This window comes from Hylobates moloch, unplaced genomic scaffold, assembly GCF_009828535.3.
Source record: "Hylobates moloch isolate HMO894 unplaced genomic scaffold, HMol_V3 SCAFFOLD_8, whole genome shotgun sequence".
Lineage (NCBI taxonomy): Eukaryota > Metazoa > Chordata > Mammalia > Primates > Hylobatidae > Hylobates > Hylobates moloch.
This window is the reverse complement of record NW_026652283.1, coordinates 86493977-86513525: the sequence shown is the minus strand read 5'-3', so window position 1 is coordinate 86513525 and position 19549 is coordinate 86493977. Positions and strand designations below refer to the sequence as shown.

The following is a 19549-nucleotide window of genomic DNA, read 5'->3' as shown; positions in this document are numbered from 1 at the left end:
ACAAGTCAAAGAGAAGTATAATCACATTTAACAGTACAAAAGTAGGTCAGGTGTGGTGGATTATGCCTGTAATCCCAGCACTTTGGGAGGCTGAGGCAGATAGCTCTCTCGAAGTCAGGAGTTCAAGATCATCCTGACCAACATGGTGAAACCTCGCCTTTACTAAAAATACAAAAATTAGCCCGGCATGGTGGCGCATGCCTGTAATCCCAGCTACTTGGGAGGCTGAAGCATCAGAATCGCTTGAAGCTAGGAGGTGGAGGGTGCCATGAGCTCAGATCACGCCACTGTACTCCAGCCTCAGCAACAGAGCAAGACTCTGTCTCAAAATAAACAAATAAACAAACAAACAAACAGTGTAAGAGTAAAATCCAATAATATCACGGACCAGAACTGGTTAGTAGAAGAAGAAGGAAGGAAGAAATATGCTAGGCTTAAATATTGCTCAAAAGGAATTATTGGTGACTGAAAATAAATAGAAGAGTGTTATAATTATATGGATAATCAGCTGGGCGTGGTGGCTCACACCTGTAATCCTAGCACTTTGGGAGGCCGAGGCAGGTGGATAACCTGGGGTCAGGAGTTCAAGATCAGCCTGGCCAACATGGTGAAACCTCGTCTCTACTAAATATACAAAAATTAGCCAGGCGTGTTGGTGCATGCCTGTAATCACAGCTACTCGGGAGGCTGAGGCAGGAGAATCACTTGAACTTGGGGGGTGGAAGTTGCAGTGAGCCAAGATCGTGCCACTGCACTCCAGCCTAGGCGACAGGGAATAACTCTGTCTCAAAAAAAAAAAAATTATACAGATAATCAATAGAACAAAAATTACCCACAAAAGGAAAGAAAATAAAACACATCATAGAGTAAAATATTTTTAAAATCATCGAAACAGAAGGCAGAACATGATTAGAGAACAACAACAAAAAAAGACAATTTCCTGAAACTTGTTCTCAAATTTGTTCCTCTACAGAAAGCTTTTCCTCATAAAATAAATAAAAGACATTTGACATGGGTCATTTACTTTAATAACAATACATATACCATGTTATCACCATGGAATGCAAATTCAGATTAGACAAGAGAATTTCACAAGTGTGACAGCCTTCTGTATATTATATAAAAGTTTGGGTATACTGTCTGGCCAAACCAGCTTGCTCATAAGTCATTAATCAAATCCATTATAGGTAATTTGTTCAGTTCAATGTTTACAATTCTTATGGAAAAAATAAGCAACACACACATTTAAAAAGTATTCATTTACCTTTGCATGAGTGCTTAAAATACATATTTCTATTTCAAGATGACATTTAAAAATTATTCTAATGTATCAGCAGCAAAAATATAATTTGCAATTACAAAAAACTAAACTAGAATCCTTAAGTTATTCTCATGTTTACAATTGTGATTCTTTAATAAATACTACTATTATGCAGCTCTATTGTTTAAGCTTTCTGGATTTGGTTTAAACACATGCATATATATTGTCAATTGTGGGAAGCTTTACAAGTTATATTCCATGCACTTTTTGGACAGAGTTCTAACAAAGCCAGCCAGTCCACAAAACAGGCAGACAAAAGTTGAATTAACTGGGGCAAATAGGACTCTTATGCAACGTCCAAAATATGTGAGATTCTGCAGCAAACTGGGAGTACCTTCAGGATTGGCCTGTTATCTTCTTTAGTACTAAGTTCATCTTAAAAATTTAAGAAGGTGGACATTTCAACACCATCAAGTGCATTTAGGTGACATGTTTAAGTTAACTTGACTTCCTTGAATGACCTAGTTAGTAAACTAGTCACTAGTAATTCGGTCACCAGGTAAATCAACCCTGCAAGAAAGGAAGCCAATATTCAAAATGTCATGTTACCATCTAAACCCATACAAATTAGTTTATTTCCAACAATAATAGGTAACTTCAATAATGAGACGTCTAACTAAAGCAAGCTCCTCCAACAAGACCAAGACAGCATCTCTTCTTCTAAGGCTTAGGTTTTGCCCAGAATTCCCGATACATAGAATAGCCCATACCTAAAGAAAAAGAATGCTAGTTAAGCATTTCAATATTTTCTTAAATATTCAAAAATAAAAACCAGTTCATAAAATAGCTGAAAGTAGCACCATTGCTAGCATGGAATATTTACAAGGGGAATAAGACCCTAGGAAGCTTATACTCTTGCCTTCTTAAACATCTTAAATCTCTAAAACTGTTGTTATATACAGTAGTTTCCCAAGTAGCAAAGGGCTGGTATGGCTACTTCACATGTTACAATATTTCTTTTAAAGAACAATCAATATTTATCCGGTAACTTTGAAAGGAATCACTCTTGCTACATAATACCAGATAAAGTCAATGAATTATAAAGCCAATAGAAGAAGCATGTAATACCTAAACTTGAAGAATCTCTCCTTTAAAAACACAATAAAATAGCAATTGTATGCCTCTCCCAGATAACAGATGTTACTACCAACTCTATTGACATATCTAGGCTCTTCAATGAAATTATAAACTCAGAGATTGACAGGATTTTTTTTTTCTTTAAAATCTTAGTAGGATATATCACAGAAAAACTATGTCACTACTTGAATTATCTTCATTAATTCATTTTTTACATGAAAATGAATATAAGTGATATTCTCAAACTGCTAAAAGGTCAGCTAAAAATATTTACCTATTTTGTTTGTAAAGAAATACCTCAATGAGGAACGAAAATTTGAAATTTCCTATAGGAACCTACCAACAGTCATTGCTCCTACAACAAAGCCTTGGGCTGCCACACGCATGTGGATCAGATGGATGGACATTTTAGTATTTCCCCTGCTCTTCAGTTTGTATAATCCATATGCAACAATTGCTGCAAAACCTGCTATTCCTGTAAAATAAAGTAACAAGTATGTCAGATGCATGAGAAGGGACCAAGATGACTTTACCATCAATCAATGTACATTCTATTATTTTTATGAGGATTCTTTATCAGATCATTAATTAGCTAACATACAAATTGAGTTTTTCATGTTTTCCCCCATCAAAACCAAAAATCTTTAAGCAAACAACAGCAGATCCAGAAAGTCAGGATTATCTTTAAAAATGTGGGTTTGTGGGGCCAGTAGATAAATTCCTTTAAAAGAGTGCTAGGGAATTGACAGGAACCGAGATTATGATTATCAGAACAAAAGTGTGCCAAAGGTCTTGACTTAGAGAATGAATTTATTCCATTTCTTCTCTGTCCTATTTCCCTCCCTCAAGGTAATCAGTTAATAGACCAGAGACAATCCTACACATTACTACCACTGAGAAACACTGCCTGAATATTTCAAACTTTGGGATACTGTACTGGGAAGAAGTAAATAAAGGAATAGAGCAATATTAGTTTAAGTTAAAAGGATTATGATCCTAGAGCTCTATACAGAGCCAAACTCTCATTCATTTTGAGGGCAAAAGCATTCAGGACATGACCTTACATGTTTTCTTTTTAAGATTTATTATTTTATTTTTTAAGAGATGGGGTCTTGCTCTGTTGCCCAGGCTGGAGTGCAGCCGCATAATCATAGCTCACTGCAGCCTTGAACTCCTGGGCTCAGGTGATCCTCTTGGCTCAGCCTCCCTAATAACTGGGACTACAGGAGGGCTCTCTTTCCCAAGCTGCCACCCAGGTACTGATACAAAAACCTAGAGGAAAATATCCAGTCAAATAAAAACAGTGAGTCAAAATGGACAGTTCAAGAAATAAAAACATAATGGTTAAGATACAATGGTGAGCAATAAAGACAGGAAAATCTGTACTGGTTCCTTGAAAATGACTGGCATAATATAGCAAAATTAAGAATCTGAAATTAGGCTACGATTATTACAACAAAACGTGTGTTAAAGGTCTTAGGGAATAAATTTATATTCATTTTAATACTGGAAATAGATGAAAAAAACACATCCTAGTTTGACAATGTAAAGATAACCATCAGCAAGCAGTGTAAGAATAGCCGCAGAACTTCCAAATCATAAGAAGAAAAAAAAATTAGGGCTGGGAGCAGTAGCTCACACCCATCATCCCCAGCACTTTGGGAGGCTGAGGCAGGTGGATCACCTGAGGTCAGGGGTTTGAGACCAGCCTGGCCAATAGCCTGGTCATCTCTACTAAAAATACAAAAAATTAGCCGGGCATGGTGGCATGCGCCTGTAATCCCAGCTACTTGGGAGGCTGAGGCAGGAGAATGCTTGAACCTGGGAGGTGGAGGTTGCAGTGAGCCGAGATCACGCCACTGCACTCCAGCCTGGGTGACAGAGCGAGACTCCATCTCAAAAAAAATAATAATAATAATAATTATTATTATTATTATTATATATATAAATTTTTGTATAGTCATAAAACTTTAAAATAATCTAATATAGCAGCAAAATAAATAAATGGAGCAAAAATTGTTAGGAACACAAGATCAGCTCTATTAGAAGATAACAAAATGGGAAAATCTGTCTCTTTCAGAAAACAACAGAATAAGAAGCCCCAAACTAAAGCTACAGAATTGCACGGCACCATTAAATAAACTTACTTAAATTCTTAAAAATAAAAAAATTTAATATTTTAACTGAAAACAGAGATCCCACATTCTTTCAAATGTCTATGAAGCTTTGACAAAACCAATCATTTATTAGGCCACGAAGAAAATTCCAACTTCCAAAAAGGCCTTCTACCTGGATGACTACCATAAGGCCAAAACTTAGCAATCAAAACATAAAACAGCCAAACACATACCCGCCCTCTAACCACTGAGAAGCTGAGCACCAATAACTAGATTTGGAGGTTAAAGTAAAAACTGAGAGATTAGGAAACTATCAAACATTATTTGAAAAATAAAAACAGTACTGGTTCTTAGAACAAATAAAATTGTAAAACCTCTAGAAGTCTGATCAAAGAGAAAATAAATATATGACATTAGGAATGAGAAAGTGGATATAATCACAAGTGATAAAGAGATTTTTAAAAATAAGAGATGATTGCTCTTTGCCAATTAAATTTGAAAATCTAGGTGAAATGAATGATTTCTGAGGAAAATACAAATTCCTAAATTTGATTCAAGAAGTTGTAGAAAACCTTTCTATACCAATAACCATAGAAAGAATTAAATGGGCAATCCATGCTTTATCCCCAAAAGATAAAGACCCCAATAGAAGGTCTAATAAAAATTATAAGGGCATTCTCAATTCATGTTATTTAAAGTATTCCAGGGCATTAAAAACATAGCAATATATTTTTTTCCAATATAGTTCCCAAGAAAACAAATCCCTGATACCAAAACAAAATTAAGATAACATGAGAGGCTGGGTGCGGTGGCTCACACCTGTAATCCAAGCACTTTGGGAGGCCGAGGCAGGCAAATCACTTGAAAACAGGAGTTCGAGACTAGCCTGGCCAAAATGGTGAAACCCCGTCTCTACTAAAAACACAAAAATCAGCCTGGTGTGGTGGCAGGAGTAGTCCCACCTACTCAGGAGGCTGAGGCAGGAGAATCACTTGAACCCAGGAGGCAGAGGCTGCAGTGAGCTGAGATCATGCCACTGCACTCCAGCCTGGGCGACAGAGCGAGACTGTCTCAAAAAAGAAAAAAAAAAGCCATGAGAAAAGAATTACAAAGCAATATAAATTATAAACATAGATATAAAATTCCTAAACCAAATACTAGCTTATCAACTTTAAAATGTATTAGAATATTATCAACCATGATCATTAGGTTTTTATTTGGGGAATTTTTTTTTTTTTTTTTTTTTTTTTTTTTTGAGAATGAGTCTTGTTCTGTTGCCCAGGCTGGAGTGCAGTGGTGCAATCTCTGCTCACTGCAACCTCCGACTCCCGAGTTCAAGTGATTCTCCTGCCTCAGCTTCCCGAGTAGCTGGGATTACAGGAATATGCCAACCACACCTGGCTAATTTTTGTATTTTTAGTAGAGATGGGATTTCGCCACATTGGTCTGGCTTGTCTCCAACTCCTGACCTCATGATCCGCCTGCCTCACCCTCCCAAAGTGCTGGGATTATAGGTGTGAACCACCGTGCCTGGCCTACTTTGGGAATTAACCATTGCTTTTACATAAGAAAATCTTGGCCAGGAGCAGTGGCTCATCCCTGTAATCCTAGCACTTTGGGAGGCTGAGGCAGGAGGATTGCTTGAGGCCAAGGGTTTGAGACCAGCCTGGGCAACAGAGTGAGACCTGTGTCTACAAAAAAAAAATTTTTAATAAAAAATAAATTAAAAAAAAGAATTCACTGGAAGAACATACAAGAAAAAAAAATCTCTTAAGATTCATGGAAGATGAAACTATGTGAACATCTCAATAGTAAAAGTAAATTAGAATATAGTTCAGACACCAAAAGCAAATACAAATTGTACTTAGTGTTAAAACACTAGAAATATTCCATTTTTATCTATTTATTTATTTATTTATTTAGAGACAGGGTCTTGCTCTGTCACCCAGGCTGCAGTGGAATGATCATGGTTCACCGCAGCTTCGACCTCCCAGGCTCAAGCAACCTCCCATCTCAGCCTCCCAAGTAGCTGGGACTACAGGCATGTGGCACCATGCCCAGCTAATTTTTAAATTTTTTTTGTAGAGACAGGGTCTCACTGTGTTGCCCAGGCTATCTTGAACTCCTAGGCTCAAGTGATCCTCCTGCCTCAGCCCTGCAAAGCACTGGGATTACAGGAATGAGCCAAAGTGCTCAGCCTTATTTTTTATTAAAAAATGAAAAAGAGATAAGAAAAAAAAGTTCCCTTTAAAGATCAGAATAAGACAGGGATAAATGTGAATACTGCTGTTGTTGCCTGGATATCCTAAACAATTTTAAATCAAATAAAAAAAACTATAGCCGTAATTTAGGAAGAAACTCTACTGGTTTGCAGATCATCTAACTGTGTGTATAGGAAATCCAAGAGAATCAAACGAAACACAACTAGAGGCCAGGTGCAGTGGCTCACGCCTGTAATCCCAGTACTTTGGGAGGCCGAGGCAGGTGGATCATTTGAGGTCAGGAATTCGAGACCAACCTGGCCAACATGGCAAAACCCTGTCTCTACTACAAAAATTAGCCAGACGTGGTGGCAGGCACCTGTAATACCAACTACTCGGGAGGCTGAGGCACAAGAATTCCTTGAACCCAGGAGGCGGAGGTTGCAGTAAGCTGAGATTGTGCCACTGCACTCCAGCCTGGGCGACAGAGCAAGACTCTGTCTCAAAAGAAAGAAAGAAAAACTAGAACCATTAAGAAAAAAGATTACTTTGATGAATACATTAAAAAGCATATCTAGAGAAATTAAATTTCTAGACCTAGAGAAAACAATAAAATTATATTTAAGGACACAAAAGGTTTGAATGAAAATCGGTAGATGCACCACATTCTAAGATTTCCATTCTCTCCAAATTTATAAATTCAATGTAATCCAAACGTAAAAATGAGACATTTTTCCCCATTTTGGATTGGGCAAGCCAATTTCTTTTTCTTTTCTCTCCTTTTTTTAGACACAGGGTCTTCCTATGTTTCCCAGACTAGAGTTCAGTGGGTATTCGCAGGCATGATCATTATACACTACAGCCCTGAACTCCTGGGCTCAAGTGACCCTCCTGCCTTGGCCTCCTGAGTAGCTGTGATTAACAAGCTAATTTCAAAGTAAACAGGCAAGCTCTTTTTGAGAAGGTAGAAGAGTGAAAGTGTACTGGCTTATGAGGTATCTAAACATACCATTAAGTTTCTGGCAGACAGATCAAAGCAACAAAATACATACAGTAGTTGAGTAACAAATCTCTCATGTTTAGTATATGACATAGTTCACATTTCAAATAAGTAGAAAAAGAATGCAAAACGGATACCCAAATCACTGTGATAGAAAATTAAGGTATCCATACGGAAAAAGCATAAAGTTAGATTTTGCCTCATGTCATACCTACAAATAAATTCCAGATAGATTAGTATCTCAATGACAAATCAACAACATAAGGAAATACAGGAACCTAAGTAATCCCAGGATCATGAAGGCCGTGCAATATTTAAGAAAACACTAATGCCTAAAATATATAATTATAATTTAATTAGAAAAAGACAACCTAGTTAAAACAGAAACAAAAGCAGAAACAAAAAAGCTAATTCACAGAAGTGAAGCCTGAATGACCAATACATATGAAAAGATGCTGAGAGTATGGGAAAACCAGCCCATCACAGCCTATTGGTGTAAATCACTGTTTTGGTACAATTAAGTATATAAGGATATTTAATTTTTACACACACACTCTTCCAACAGTTTGTAAAATCAACATAATGGGAACAACTCCTATGTCGTCAATAGAGCAATGGTTAAATCAATGTAGGGTTTATGTACTCCCAAGAAGGGATACGTATAAATGACAACCCGTTAAAAAGCAGAAAATTTTATATTTGTATCTTATCCTTTTGAAATGTCTTTCTGCATATTTCACAAAGTACCAAATGTGTAAGAACAAAGTACTTATAAATGACTTAAAAATAGGTAAACACACAACACACTGGCGGGAAGTATGTGCTCAAATTATTTTTTACTGAGGGAATGTACAACCAAAAAATTTTATAGATTGCCGTTACAAAACATTGTATATCTACAAAATTAATGATTCAATTATTAAAAATACGTTCCTATATGCATTGTTATAAAAAGATAATGAACAAGGCTAAAGAAAAATATTTCATCTAAAAATAATTATAAATAATAGTTTATGGTAGTACACGGAGAAGAAAACACTGACAGACTGTGCAGACTGCTGTTGTCTTTCAGAGTCGGGATCATAGGACATGGTACCTTTCTGTTTTACGTACTTTTGCAACTAACTTATTAATTATATGGTCAGAAGAAAAATTCCTTCAAGAGACTTCAAAGTCCTTTAACTTCTTGGAGAGCCATCTAAAAGGATGCTCAGTAGTTTGTTAATAATGAAAAATTAGAAATCACGTAAATTTCTACCAAGAGGATTATAATAATGTTATATATAATAGTAATTTATATCATATAAATTAAGTCATTAAAAGTGGAGTTTTGGCCGGGCGCGGTGGCTCATGCCTGTAATCCCAGCACTTTGGGAGGCCGAGGCGGGCGGATCACAAGGTCAGGAGATAGAGATCATCCTGGCTAACACGGTGAAACCCCGTTTCTACTAAAAGATAGAAAAAATTAGCCACGAGTGGTGGCAGCCACCTGTAGTCCCAGCTACTCGGGAGGCTGAGGCAGGAGAATGGCTTGAACTCGGGAGGCAGAGCTTGCAGTGAGCCAAGATCCTGCCACTGCACTCCAGCCTGGGTGACAGAGCGAGACTCCGTTTCAAAAAAAAAAAAAAAGTGGAGTTTTAGGCCAGGCACGGTGGCTCACGCCTGTAACCCCAGTACTTTGGGAGGCCGAGGCAGGTGGATCACCTGAGATCAGGAGTTCGAGACCAGCCTGGCCAACATGATGAATCCCCCATCTCCACTAAAAATACAAAGAAATTAGCTGGTGTGGTGGTGGGCACCTGTAATTCTAGCTACTCAGGAGGCTGAGGCAGAAGAATTGCTTGAACCCAAGAAGTGGAGGTTGCAATGAGCTGACATCACGCCACTGCACTCCAGCCTGGGCAACAAGAGTGAAACTCCTTCTCAGAAAAAAAAAAAAAAGTTGAGTTTCGAATAACATAGGTAAAAACATGAGATAAAAATTATAATACATATATGCATCTTCGACACCTCAATAAAACCTGGTTACCAAGGCTTGGTGGGCTTCCCTGGATGGCAAGACTTACCATGTATTGCCACATATCACATCAGTATTGAAGAATTAAATGCACCCCCTCTCCCCCTGTGGGACTCCCTGGGAAGGGCACACCTAGAATTTTGTGTCTGGTTTATCCTAGACTTCATTCTATATGTCTTTGTTGACTTTAACCTATATCCCATTGCTGTAATAAACTATGACTATAACAAGCATTTTTGAGTCTTATGAGTCTTGGCCCGATCATCTAACCTGACGGTGGTCTTGGGGTCCCCCAATACAACATTATGCACTGAAATAAGACTCAACAAAATAAGAAGTCTGAGCTGGAGTGGTGGCTCACACCTATAATCCTAGCACTAGGCTGAGGGCGGGTGGATTGCTTGAGCCCAGGAGTTCAAGACTAGCCTAGGCAATATGGCAAAACCCCGTGTCTATACAAAAATACAAAAATTTACTGGGCGTGGTCGTGCACACCTGTAGTCCCAGCTACTTAGGAGGCTGAGGTGGGAGGATCAAGAACCTGAGAGGTCGAGGGATGGGGACAGTGAGCTATGATCAAGCCACTGCACTTCAGTCTAAGTGAAAGAGACCCTGTCTCCAAAAAGAAAAATAAAGTCTGAATACATACAGAAGAATCTTTATAATGAGATTTATATCATGCCAATCTCAGCATATTTCAAAATAAGAAAAAAATGGAAAATACATTCTTTCAGGATATGCTCAATGAACAAGTTATCACGGCTCTACCATATTCAAGACTACTAAAATGTCAAACTTACCAACGGGTACGAATGGTGCCTCTTTAGCTTTTCGAATAAGTTTTGATCCCTGATCTTCCTCATATGAAGGAAGGGAAACACCTGTGTCTGTTGACATAGTGATTGCTTGAAGAATCTCCTGGAGAAAAAATTTGTGAGTGTCTGTAATTAAAAGCACCTGAACATTATTAAATATCTGGATGTATTTAAAATATTTCTAACTTCCTTGAGAATCTTAGTACATGTTATCCATAATCATAAAGTTAAAAAATATTTTTAGAAATTAACTGTATTTTTAATGTATAGTCATCCTCAAGGGAGAGTTGTACACAGTTATTCCCCCTATTGTTTTGCAATTTCTCCAGTACAACCCATTGATTTTTAGCACCATGTTAATTTAAAATAGTGAAAAATTTTAAATTGATGTTACTTTTATCAATTAAAATAGTAGCTACTAATTTTCTGGCTATCTTCATCCTTAATCAACTATTTAACTTGACAATTTTAAGTTATTGAAACCAAACTGACAACTCCTATTGAACCTTCAATATCATGTTGGAAATCCTACTTAGCACTTTTCGGTGTAGTTAAATGCAGTCTTTATTGCTTTCAACTGCTGATTTATTTATTCCAATGTGCTTCTTTGCTTCAGTTTTCACTTCAGATTAGTTTCCAATCTATTACAGTAATCTGTTATCCATGGTGGTTGCCTCTGGGGAAAAGATTATTCTGAATAGCCAAAGTTTCTACCTAGCTCATTATTTACTCATTTTAAGAACAAAGCTTTTATTTTAAATATTGGTAGAAATGCCTCCTTCATAGCCTTTTAGATTTTTTTAATGGCCTATGATTAGTTTTTTTTCTTTTTTGAGACTGATTCTCGCTCTGTTGCCCAGGGTGGAGTGCAGTGGCACGATCTCGGCTCACTGCAACCTCCATTTGGCACACACCACCATGCCTGACTAATTTTTTTGTATTCTTTAGTAGAGACAGGGTTCCACTCCTGACCTCAAGTGATCCACCCACCTCAGCCTCCCAAACTGCTGGGATTAAAGGTGTGCGCCACTGTGCCAGCTTATGATTAGCTTTTTTTTTTTTTTTGAGATAGAGTTTCGTTCTTGTTGCCCAGGCTGGAGTGCAATGGCGTGGTCTTGGCTCACTGCAACCTCTGCCTCCCAGGTTCAAGCGATTCTCCTGCCTCAGCCTCCCAAATACCTGGGATTAGAAGTGCGTGCCACCACGCCCGGCTAATTTTTTTTGTATTTTTAGTAGAGATGGGGTTTCACCATCTTGACCAGGCTGGTCTCGAACTCCTGACCTCAGGTGATCCACCTGCCTCCCACAGTGTTGGGATTACAGGTGTGAGCTACCACACCTGGCCCTATGATTAGCACTTTTAACATCACTGCAGCACAAACTGAATTACCCTCAGGGTCTTCTTAATATCTTCCAAGCTTCAGATCTGCCTTCCTTTACATACCTTATATCCCCCAGGCTTCCCTTTAAAACTCTACCCTCTTTTTACAATTCCTTTAAATGGTATCCCAAAGGCAAGATCTAGCCTGATAGTGTATGAGTAAGGGGATAGGGGAAAAAAAAAAAAAAGGATTCATTTTCATTATCACAGGGATCAAAGGCTCCTTTCCTCCTTTTCAGTTATCTCCGTGAATAGCCCTTTTATCACAATGAGGCATTAACAAATGCAATTTCATTTTAGCCACAATAACAAAGTATACTTTCTTTACTGAACTATTTTGAATTGCAATAAACTTTACTCACAGATAAAATAAGGGGCTGAAGCATATGTAAGTATACAAGTCTCTAATTAGTGTCAATTACAATAAACTTAAAAGTCTATGCCCATCCTAACACCCATATAAAATCTTTCACTTCTGGGTTTTTCATGTGCATTATGCTCCCTTTGATAAAAGTACCTCTCATCCAACACCTTGCTATTCAAGGGGAGTCAGTGGCAGTTAAGGTCCTCAACGAAAATGCAACTCCAGAGGGGGTGGTGTGCTTAGTTTAGAAAGTGAATTCATCCCTATCAGCCTCACCTTCATTGAGAAGACTCAACCCTGTCATCTGACATAGAAGAAAATCTTAGCTAAATAAAAGAAAATTTAGATTGGACTTAGACCTTCTTTTTGTACTCCATTACTTCTTAAATGAATAAACTCCTAAGTACTAAGCTTTATTATATGTAAGGTTCAATAAGCTCAAGGTTCAAGATACTCACTATATATCTGAATAATACAATATAAACACTAAAGTAATTAATGGTTCAAAAATTAGTTGTTTTAAAAAAAAAAAAAAAAAAAAAAGAGAGAAATCATGTAACCGCCAAACAGGTTCACCTTGCCCGCTGGCTAGACAGAGCTGATTTATCGAGACAGGGGAATTGCAATAGAGAAAGAGCAATTCACCCAAAGCCAGCTGTGTGGGAGACCAGGGTTTTTATTATTAGTCAAATCAGTCTCTTGGAGCATTCAGGGATCAGTTTTTAAGGATAATTTGGTGGGTGGGGGAAGGCCAAAGAATAGAGTGCTGATTGGTTGGGTTGGAGATGAAATGTGAAGTTGAAGCTGTCCTCTTGTGCTAAGTCAGTTCCTAGGTAGGGGACATAAGATCAGATGAGCCAGTTTATTGATCTGGGTGGTGCCAGTTGGTCTATCAAGTGCAAGGTCTGCAAAATATCTCAAGCACTGATCTTAGGAGCATTTTAAGGAGGGTTAGAATCTTGTAACTTCCAGCTGCACGACTTCTAAACCATAATTTCTAATCTGTGGCTAATTCATTAGTCCTACAAAGGCAGTCTAGTCCCCAGGCAAGAAGGGGGTTTGTTTTGGGAAAGGGCTGTTACCATCTTTGCTTTATTTTTCTATTTTTATTTTATGAGACAGGGTCTAGTTGTCACCCAGGCTGGAGCACGATCTCGATCTTGGCTCACCGCAACCTCTGCCTCCCAGGTTTGAGTGATTTGTGCCTTAGCCTAACAGCTGGGATAACAGGTGTGCACCACCATGCCTGGATAATTTTTTTGTATTTTTAGTAGAGATGGGGTTTTGCCACGTTGGCCAGCCTGGTCTCAAACTCCTGGCCCCAAGTGATTTGCCCACCTCAGCCTCCCAAAGTGCTAGGATTATAGACGTGAGCCATCATGCCTGGCTCCATCTTTTTTTGGCTAGGTCAGATCTCTTTCACTGTCTCAGTTATAATCTTGCAATGGTGGTTTCAATCACAGTGTGATTAATTGTCAACAGCCTAACACAGACAAGGTCTGAATTTAGAGACAGTGATTGTTTTAGCTAAAGGAGGTTTGACACGTTTCACAGAGAAACACTTGAGACTGGCTTTGAAGAAACTGCATAAATGGACTGGATGGAGAGATTAAACACTGTATTTATTTTAGGCCAGTATGTTTACTAGCTGCCTTCATATCTAATCATGAACTTCTCGGGCAGGTGCGGTGGCTCATGCCTGTAATCCCAGCACTTTGGGACGCCAAGGTGGGCAATCACTTGAGGTCAGGAGTTCGAAACCAGTCTGGCCAACATGGTGAAACCCCATCTCTACTAAAAATACAAAAATTAGCTGGGCATGGTGGTGTGCACGCCTGAAATCCCAGCTACTTGGGAGGCTGAGGCAGGAGAATCGCTTGAACCTGGGAGGCAGAGGTTGCAGTGAGCCGAGATTGTGCAACTGCACTCCAGCCTGGGCCACAGAGAGAGACTCGGTCTCAAATTTTAAAAAAGAAAAAAAAAAGAAAAAGGAAAAAAAAAACATGATCTTCTCAAAGGAGAAGTTTATCACAAATCCTTTCATTTCCCTTCCCAACCCCACATTCTGACCACATTAAATATTTTTAAGATGCTCTCTATACCTCCAAGCCTTTGCACAAGCTGATTCCTCTACTTGTGAGAATTTCCCTCCCTTTCCATCCCCTTCAGATACTCTTTCCTAGCTAACTCCTCCCATTTTTTTTTCAGGTTTCGTTTTTCTTTTTTACACTGAGTCAGAAATTTTAATAGTTACAAAACTTTTTTTTAATAGAATCAGTATAAAATAGCAGTTGATTTCTCCATAATTATCAGATTTATTTATATTTGAGGTCTTGGCTAAGTGGGGCTGAAATCAACAAAAGGTCTTGGACTATGGGCTCAGAAATCATCCTAGGAAGCCCGCCCTGTTGACATTTGTTATGCTTAGCTCTTATGAGATGACCTGGACCTTTAAAAAAAAAAAAAAAGTATCTCTGTTTATTCTGTTTATTTGGAGGCTTGAAGAAGTGAATTTGGCAGCATTCATTAAACTCCTTCCAGCTCCTGTCATTTACCATTCTGACTGCATCCATTTCAATTTTGTCTGCTCTCTTCTGAGTTGCTTTAACAATATTAAATCGTCCAAATTCTTTTCTCTCTCTTCTCGGAGGTTTTTTACTACTGCTGAGGTCTGGGCTATATATTTTTTTTACGACTCTGTCCCTACTGGCATGAGCTGCCATCAAAGACTCAAAGTTGTTTACAGGTTTGGCTGGCATCAATTTTCCCGGCAAAAGAAGCTCTTGGAACCGTAGTGTTTAATTAATGTACTAGTCTGTCATCAATTGTCCACATCACCTTAAGTAATTCCTGGAACTTGGCAAACTCCTCACAGTTCACACCGCCACTGGGCGCCACCATACTGGACTCAGGTTCACATCTTAATTGACCTCCTCTCAGAAATTTTTGTCCCTTTAAGTTTGTATGCGCTTTGGTTATGCAGTCCCATAGGACCTTGTACTTTCCTTATAACCCTTATAACCACCAGTTTGTCTGTTTCTTTTGCTAGAATCCTTGAAGTCAGGGACCAATACCTGCTCTGCTTGTATCCAACTCCACTGCCTGGTGCAATACCCTATATATAATATGTACACTACAAATGTTTCTTGCATACATTTAAAAGTTACATTTCTCAACAACTGAAAGCATTCTTAGTTTATTCAGGAATGTTGAGTGGAAAAAAATAACAATCATACAGATTTGTAGAGTTTAATCAGTAAGAAAAATGCCAAACTGTATGTACCTAAGTGCTTATTTCTTTTATGTTTCTTATATTGTACCTATGAAAAGAGAAATAACCTGAGGTCTTAGTTCCTTGCAACACAGGGGACAAAACTATTATATACCATAATCCACTTTTAAAAACTAAAAACTTCTGCAGATATAAAAGCATGTTTTCCCCTTTTTTGCCTGAACCATTTCTAAACTAAAAAATCATTTGGGAATTTTCTTTAAAAGCAAGAAAGTTGGTAGCCGGGCATGGTGGTGCACACCTGTAGTCCCAGCTCCTGGGACTGGGAGGCTGAGGCAGGAGGGCTGCTTGAGCCTGGAAGGTGGAGGTTGCGGTGAGCCATGATCCAGCCACTGCACTCCAGCCCTGGCAACAGGCAAGACCCTTGTTGAGGGACCCAACAAACAAACAAAAACAGAACATAAATGGTTTTTAAAAAAACAGCAAGAAAGTTGGTAGTTTTTCTTATAATTATCTGACATCTGGTTGACTCATTCTCCAACAGGTCAATGGAGCAAAAGGTTTTTTTTTTTTTTTTTTCTCCTTTCAGGAGGGAGGGGGTTAGTTGTCTCTTTCCTGTATATAAATCAAGAACAGAAGAAAATCTATTTCTCCGTTCTTCATCTATGATACAGACTCTGAAGCTTGTATGGATAGGGCATTTGACCTGGGTTTCAGAAAGTAGCCCCTGTGGTAGGCATCAGGGTGTAGGGAACAAAATGCTCATTATTTGCTTGAAACGACAGATGATAATCTGTCTGTGATTCCAGAATACCTTATGTGTACATTTCAGAATAAAATTAGTAAGGATATTTAAAAATCCAACACATATCAGTTATTTGTTATTCTGTAGTCAAAATATTATAATTCCCATATAGTACATATCTAAAATATTCTCTGAATACAAAATTTTGATAACTGTCTAATTACCACGTAGAAGTTTCCAAAGTATTCATGGTTTAAAGTCACCTGAATTGAAAACTGGTTAAGTATCAGGAACAATAAGTTCTAATCATATAATTTGAGAGTAACAAATCAGATGAGTAATCCAAGCCAACAGCCTTATTTTACAGGTGGGGAAAGGGTTGTGAGAGGGTTATACGAATTGCTCAATACAAGGAATACATGTCTGGTGGGGCAGGATTAGAATCCAGCTCTTCTGATAGAGTCCTGGGTTCTTTTGATTGACAATATATTGCCAAAGCATCAATCTTATGCTGCTGATGTAAATTAGATTAAATTTGGGGGATAAGAATTCTGATTAGAAAATATAAGAATCCATTACTCAACAGAAGCCCACGTTGTTCTCTTTGAATGATATATATAAAAAAGTCATGCCTAAGTTAAACGGAATCTTCTTCAGTGACTTAACTCATCTAACAATTTCAATTGTGATTTGAAAAGACTTTTTTCACTACACCACTGCCAGACTTTCATTATCGTTTTCTCATCCACCCACAATAATTGTCCCAGATCTCTGTCAGAAAGTTGAACAGATGCTAAAAAAGGCACCAGTAACCAGATATTCAAAGTAAGTTTGGAGAGCACAAATTATTCTGTACGCTTAGGAAGACACGACTGAAGACCCTTCCACAGAGAACCTAAAGAGGCATTAAGGGAAGATGAGCCGTCCAGCATCAGGAGACGTAACAGGCTGAATGAAGGATCTTCACAGTCATTTTGTCACGGGAACTACTACCTAAAGCAACGCTAGCTTCAAACTGATTTTGCATCAGTCGCCCACCAGCTTGTTTAAAATGGCTGCCAAGGCCCCAGCATGGAAATCCGGATTCAGGTGGTCTGGGGCAGAGCTCGAGGAATCTTTAAGAAGCCCCTTCAAGTGACTCTGGTGCACAAAGAGAACCCCTAGTATACAAGACTCCAAATATGTGTGTCATGCTGGAGCTTCATGACCAGGTTGTCACCGCTTCAACCTGTTAGAACTTTCCATCCAAACCTGTCTTACTCGAAAGTGCCTTTGTACTTCCGGAAGCAGAGATCCCTGTCGTGGGGGTTACTCCGAAGAGGGAAATAGCTGCTTCCCACTCCGGGAATTTAAGACACAGGCGAATATCACTGCTGCATCATGTCGGCTGCTCCCAATTCTTTCCTCACGCTGTGCTTTGTAATCTCTAACCCACCGACTCAGCAGGAGAAAAATTTAATTCGGTCACAGAAGCACTACACCGGGCCCTAGGCCTTATCACTTTCCCAGGGTGGAGGAAACACCAGGTCGGGGAGAAAAGCAAGACCAGGACTGGAAGGTCCTCTGCTAGTACGCCCTCCCCTCAACCTCCCGACCTTTCTCGCCGCCTCTCTTCCTGTGACCTTGTCGGGACTCCGTGACCGGAGCGCTCGCTCTCCTATCCCGCCTCGCCCGCCGCTCAGCCCAAGCTCTGGGGACGCTCCCGCTCCTCGCTCCCCGCCGTCGGGCCCAGCCAACACCCTCCTGGCCCCCGTCTCTCATTACCACCCCATCAGCGAGTCTTCCCCGCTCGGCAACTCACTCCACAAGCTTCTGCTCCATCTCCTCGCTGGCTCCGTCTCCCCTCACCCGAAGGACCCCAGGCCTCGGCTCCCGACTCCTCTCATCCGCCCATGCTCGAGGCCGGGCCTGAGCCCCGGCAACTCCACCTCTCCTCCCTCATTCCAGACACGGACTCCCAGCCCCCACCCCCAAAGTCCTTTCGGCCTGGCCAAGCGCTGCCCCACTTCTTCCCGCCCCGCGGCCCGAGTCCCTGGCTCGCAGTCCCCCAGCTTGTTTCGCTTACCTAGAGCGAGAAAACCTCTCACACGCCAACCGGCTTCCGATCCCTGCACGCGTACCCAGTCCTCCCGGTTTCTCCCCACCCACAGCCGTCCCAGCCAATCAGAGGCCAGCGGCCGCAAAACGACGCGTGCGTGTGCGCGGCGGGTGGGGCAGCCTAGAGCGGGTCCCGGATTGGCTGGGGCGGTGAGCGCCGGCCCACGACCCCGGCTCTACAGTACTGGCGAAGACAGACGTGAGAGCTCGGCGCCCAGGGTTCGCACCCTGGCAGTTGAGGGGCTTTGGCTCTTGGCCCGGGGACTCCTCAGATTTCTCCTGCCCTTTTCCCCTCGGGCAGCAAAGGCGAGCACCGCGAACGCCGTGTCCCGAGCGCCGCCGCCTGCGGACGCCTCACGGGCCGGGAAGGAATGGGGGTGAGGGGTTTCGGCTGCGGGTGAGGTGGTGTTCCCGGACCCACCCGGGTACGACTGCTTGTTCTCGCCGTTCAGTAATGAGATGCAGACAGACTGGGGAAGAACGGAGTTTATTTCTGCAACAGGTTACAGGGAGAAGGTCGGAGTAACTCACCAGACCAACTCAAAATTATTAATACAAGTTTTTCTAGTGCTTAAATACATTCAGTGCACTTACAAGTCGAAAGCCAGAGTGTTTCACTCAATCCAATCTTTAACCGTGATAGGGGCAGGTGTCTAGACAATTGCTTCAGAGCCTTGGAAATAATCTAAAGTGGGTCCTGGTACAAGGTGTGCAAGAACAACTCCATTATTTTAATTAAACTCTAGGGGCTGAGAAAGCCCAGGCGGGATCTTAATGGACTTGTCTTTACATTCTAGCCTTTCTTCTAAGGCACCAGTTTCTCCAATGTTTAACTTATACATGCATCAGAATGACAGTGAGGCGTTGGTGAGAGCTGCTGTGGTTGCTAATGGAGATCTGGCCTGCCACAGTGGGAGCAGAGCTTGCCCAGCGCTCTGGGACGACTGCGGGCTCCATCCGTTCTGCTCCCAGGGCAGTTGTCGGCCAGGACCGTGCGCTGTCAGGTCCCCCGTGGGATCCTTCCTGGAGCTTACACTATAGTAGGTGGCAGCCAGTACTTGCAAGCACGGGGTCGCGGGAACTACGACCTCACCCAGGCCAGGCGACCTTTCTCTCAAGAAGGAGATGTCAGAGGTCCCGCGTGACAGCGAGTTTCCGGGGACAGGGTTCCTATTGTCAAGT

General features: G+C 40.5%; 1 protein-coding gene and 1 pseudogene across 1 annotated transcript; both read right to left on the bottom strand.

The window, feature by feature from the left end:
- Window positions 1-1005: 1005 nt before the first annotated feature.
- Window positions 1006-18424, bottom strand: HIGD1A (HIG1 hypoxia inducible domain family member 1A). Its single transcript, XM_032161954.2, has 4 exons — window positions 18336-18424; window positions 10534-10651; window positions 2739-2873; window positions 1006-2031 (listed from the first exon to the last, which is right to left on the bottom strand). Exons 2-4 carry the CDS (start codon window positions 10628-10630, stop codon window positions 1982-1984), a joined length of 282 nt encoding a protein of 93 aa, XP_032017845.1. The 5' UTR covers window positions 10631-10651; window positions 18336-18424; the 3' UTR covers window positions 1006-1981.
- LOC116472459 (protein MIX23-like) lies at window positions 14768-15318 on the bottom strand (annotated as a pseudogene).
- Window positions 18425-19549: the final 1125 nt, after the last annotated feature.

Bases quoted from the DNA above. Each gene is read 5' to 3' on its own strand.
- HIGD1A (XM_032161954.2), bottom strand. From the start codon at position 10,630: ATGTCAACAGACACAGGTGTTTCCCTTCCTTCATATGAGGAAGATCAG. The intron at 2,874-10,533 runs GTAAGTTTGACA...TTTATTTTACAG, and splicing joins GGCACCATTCGTACCCGTTG to GAATAGCAGGTTTTGCAGCA. The intron at 2,032-2,738 runs GTAGGTTCCTAT...CTTTTTCTTTAG, and splicing joins TGTAGGAGCAATGACTGTTG to GTATGGGCTATTCTATGTAT.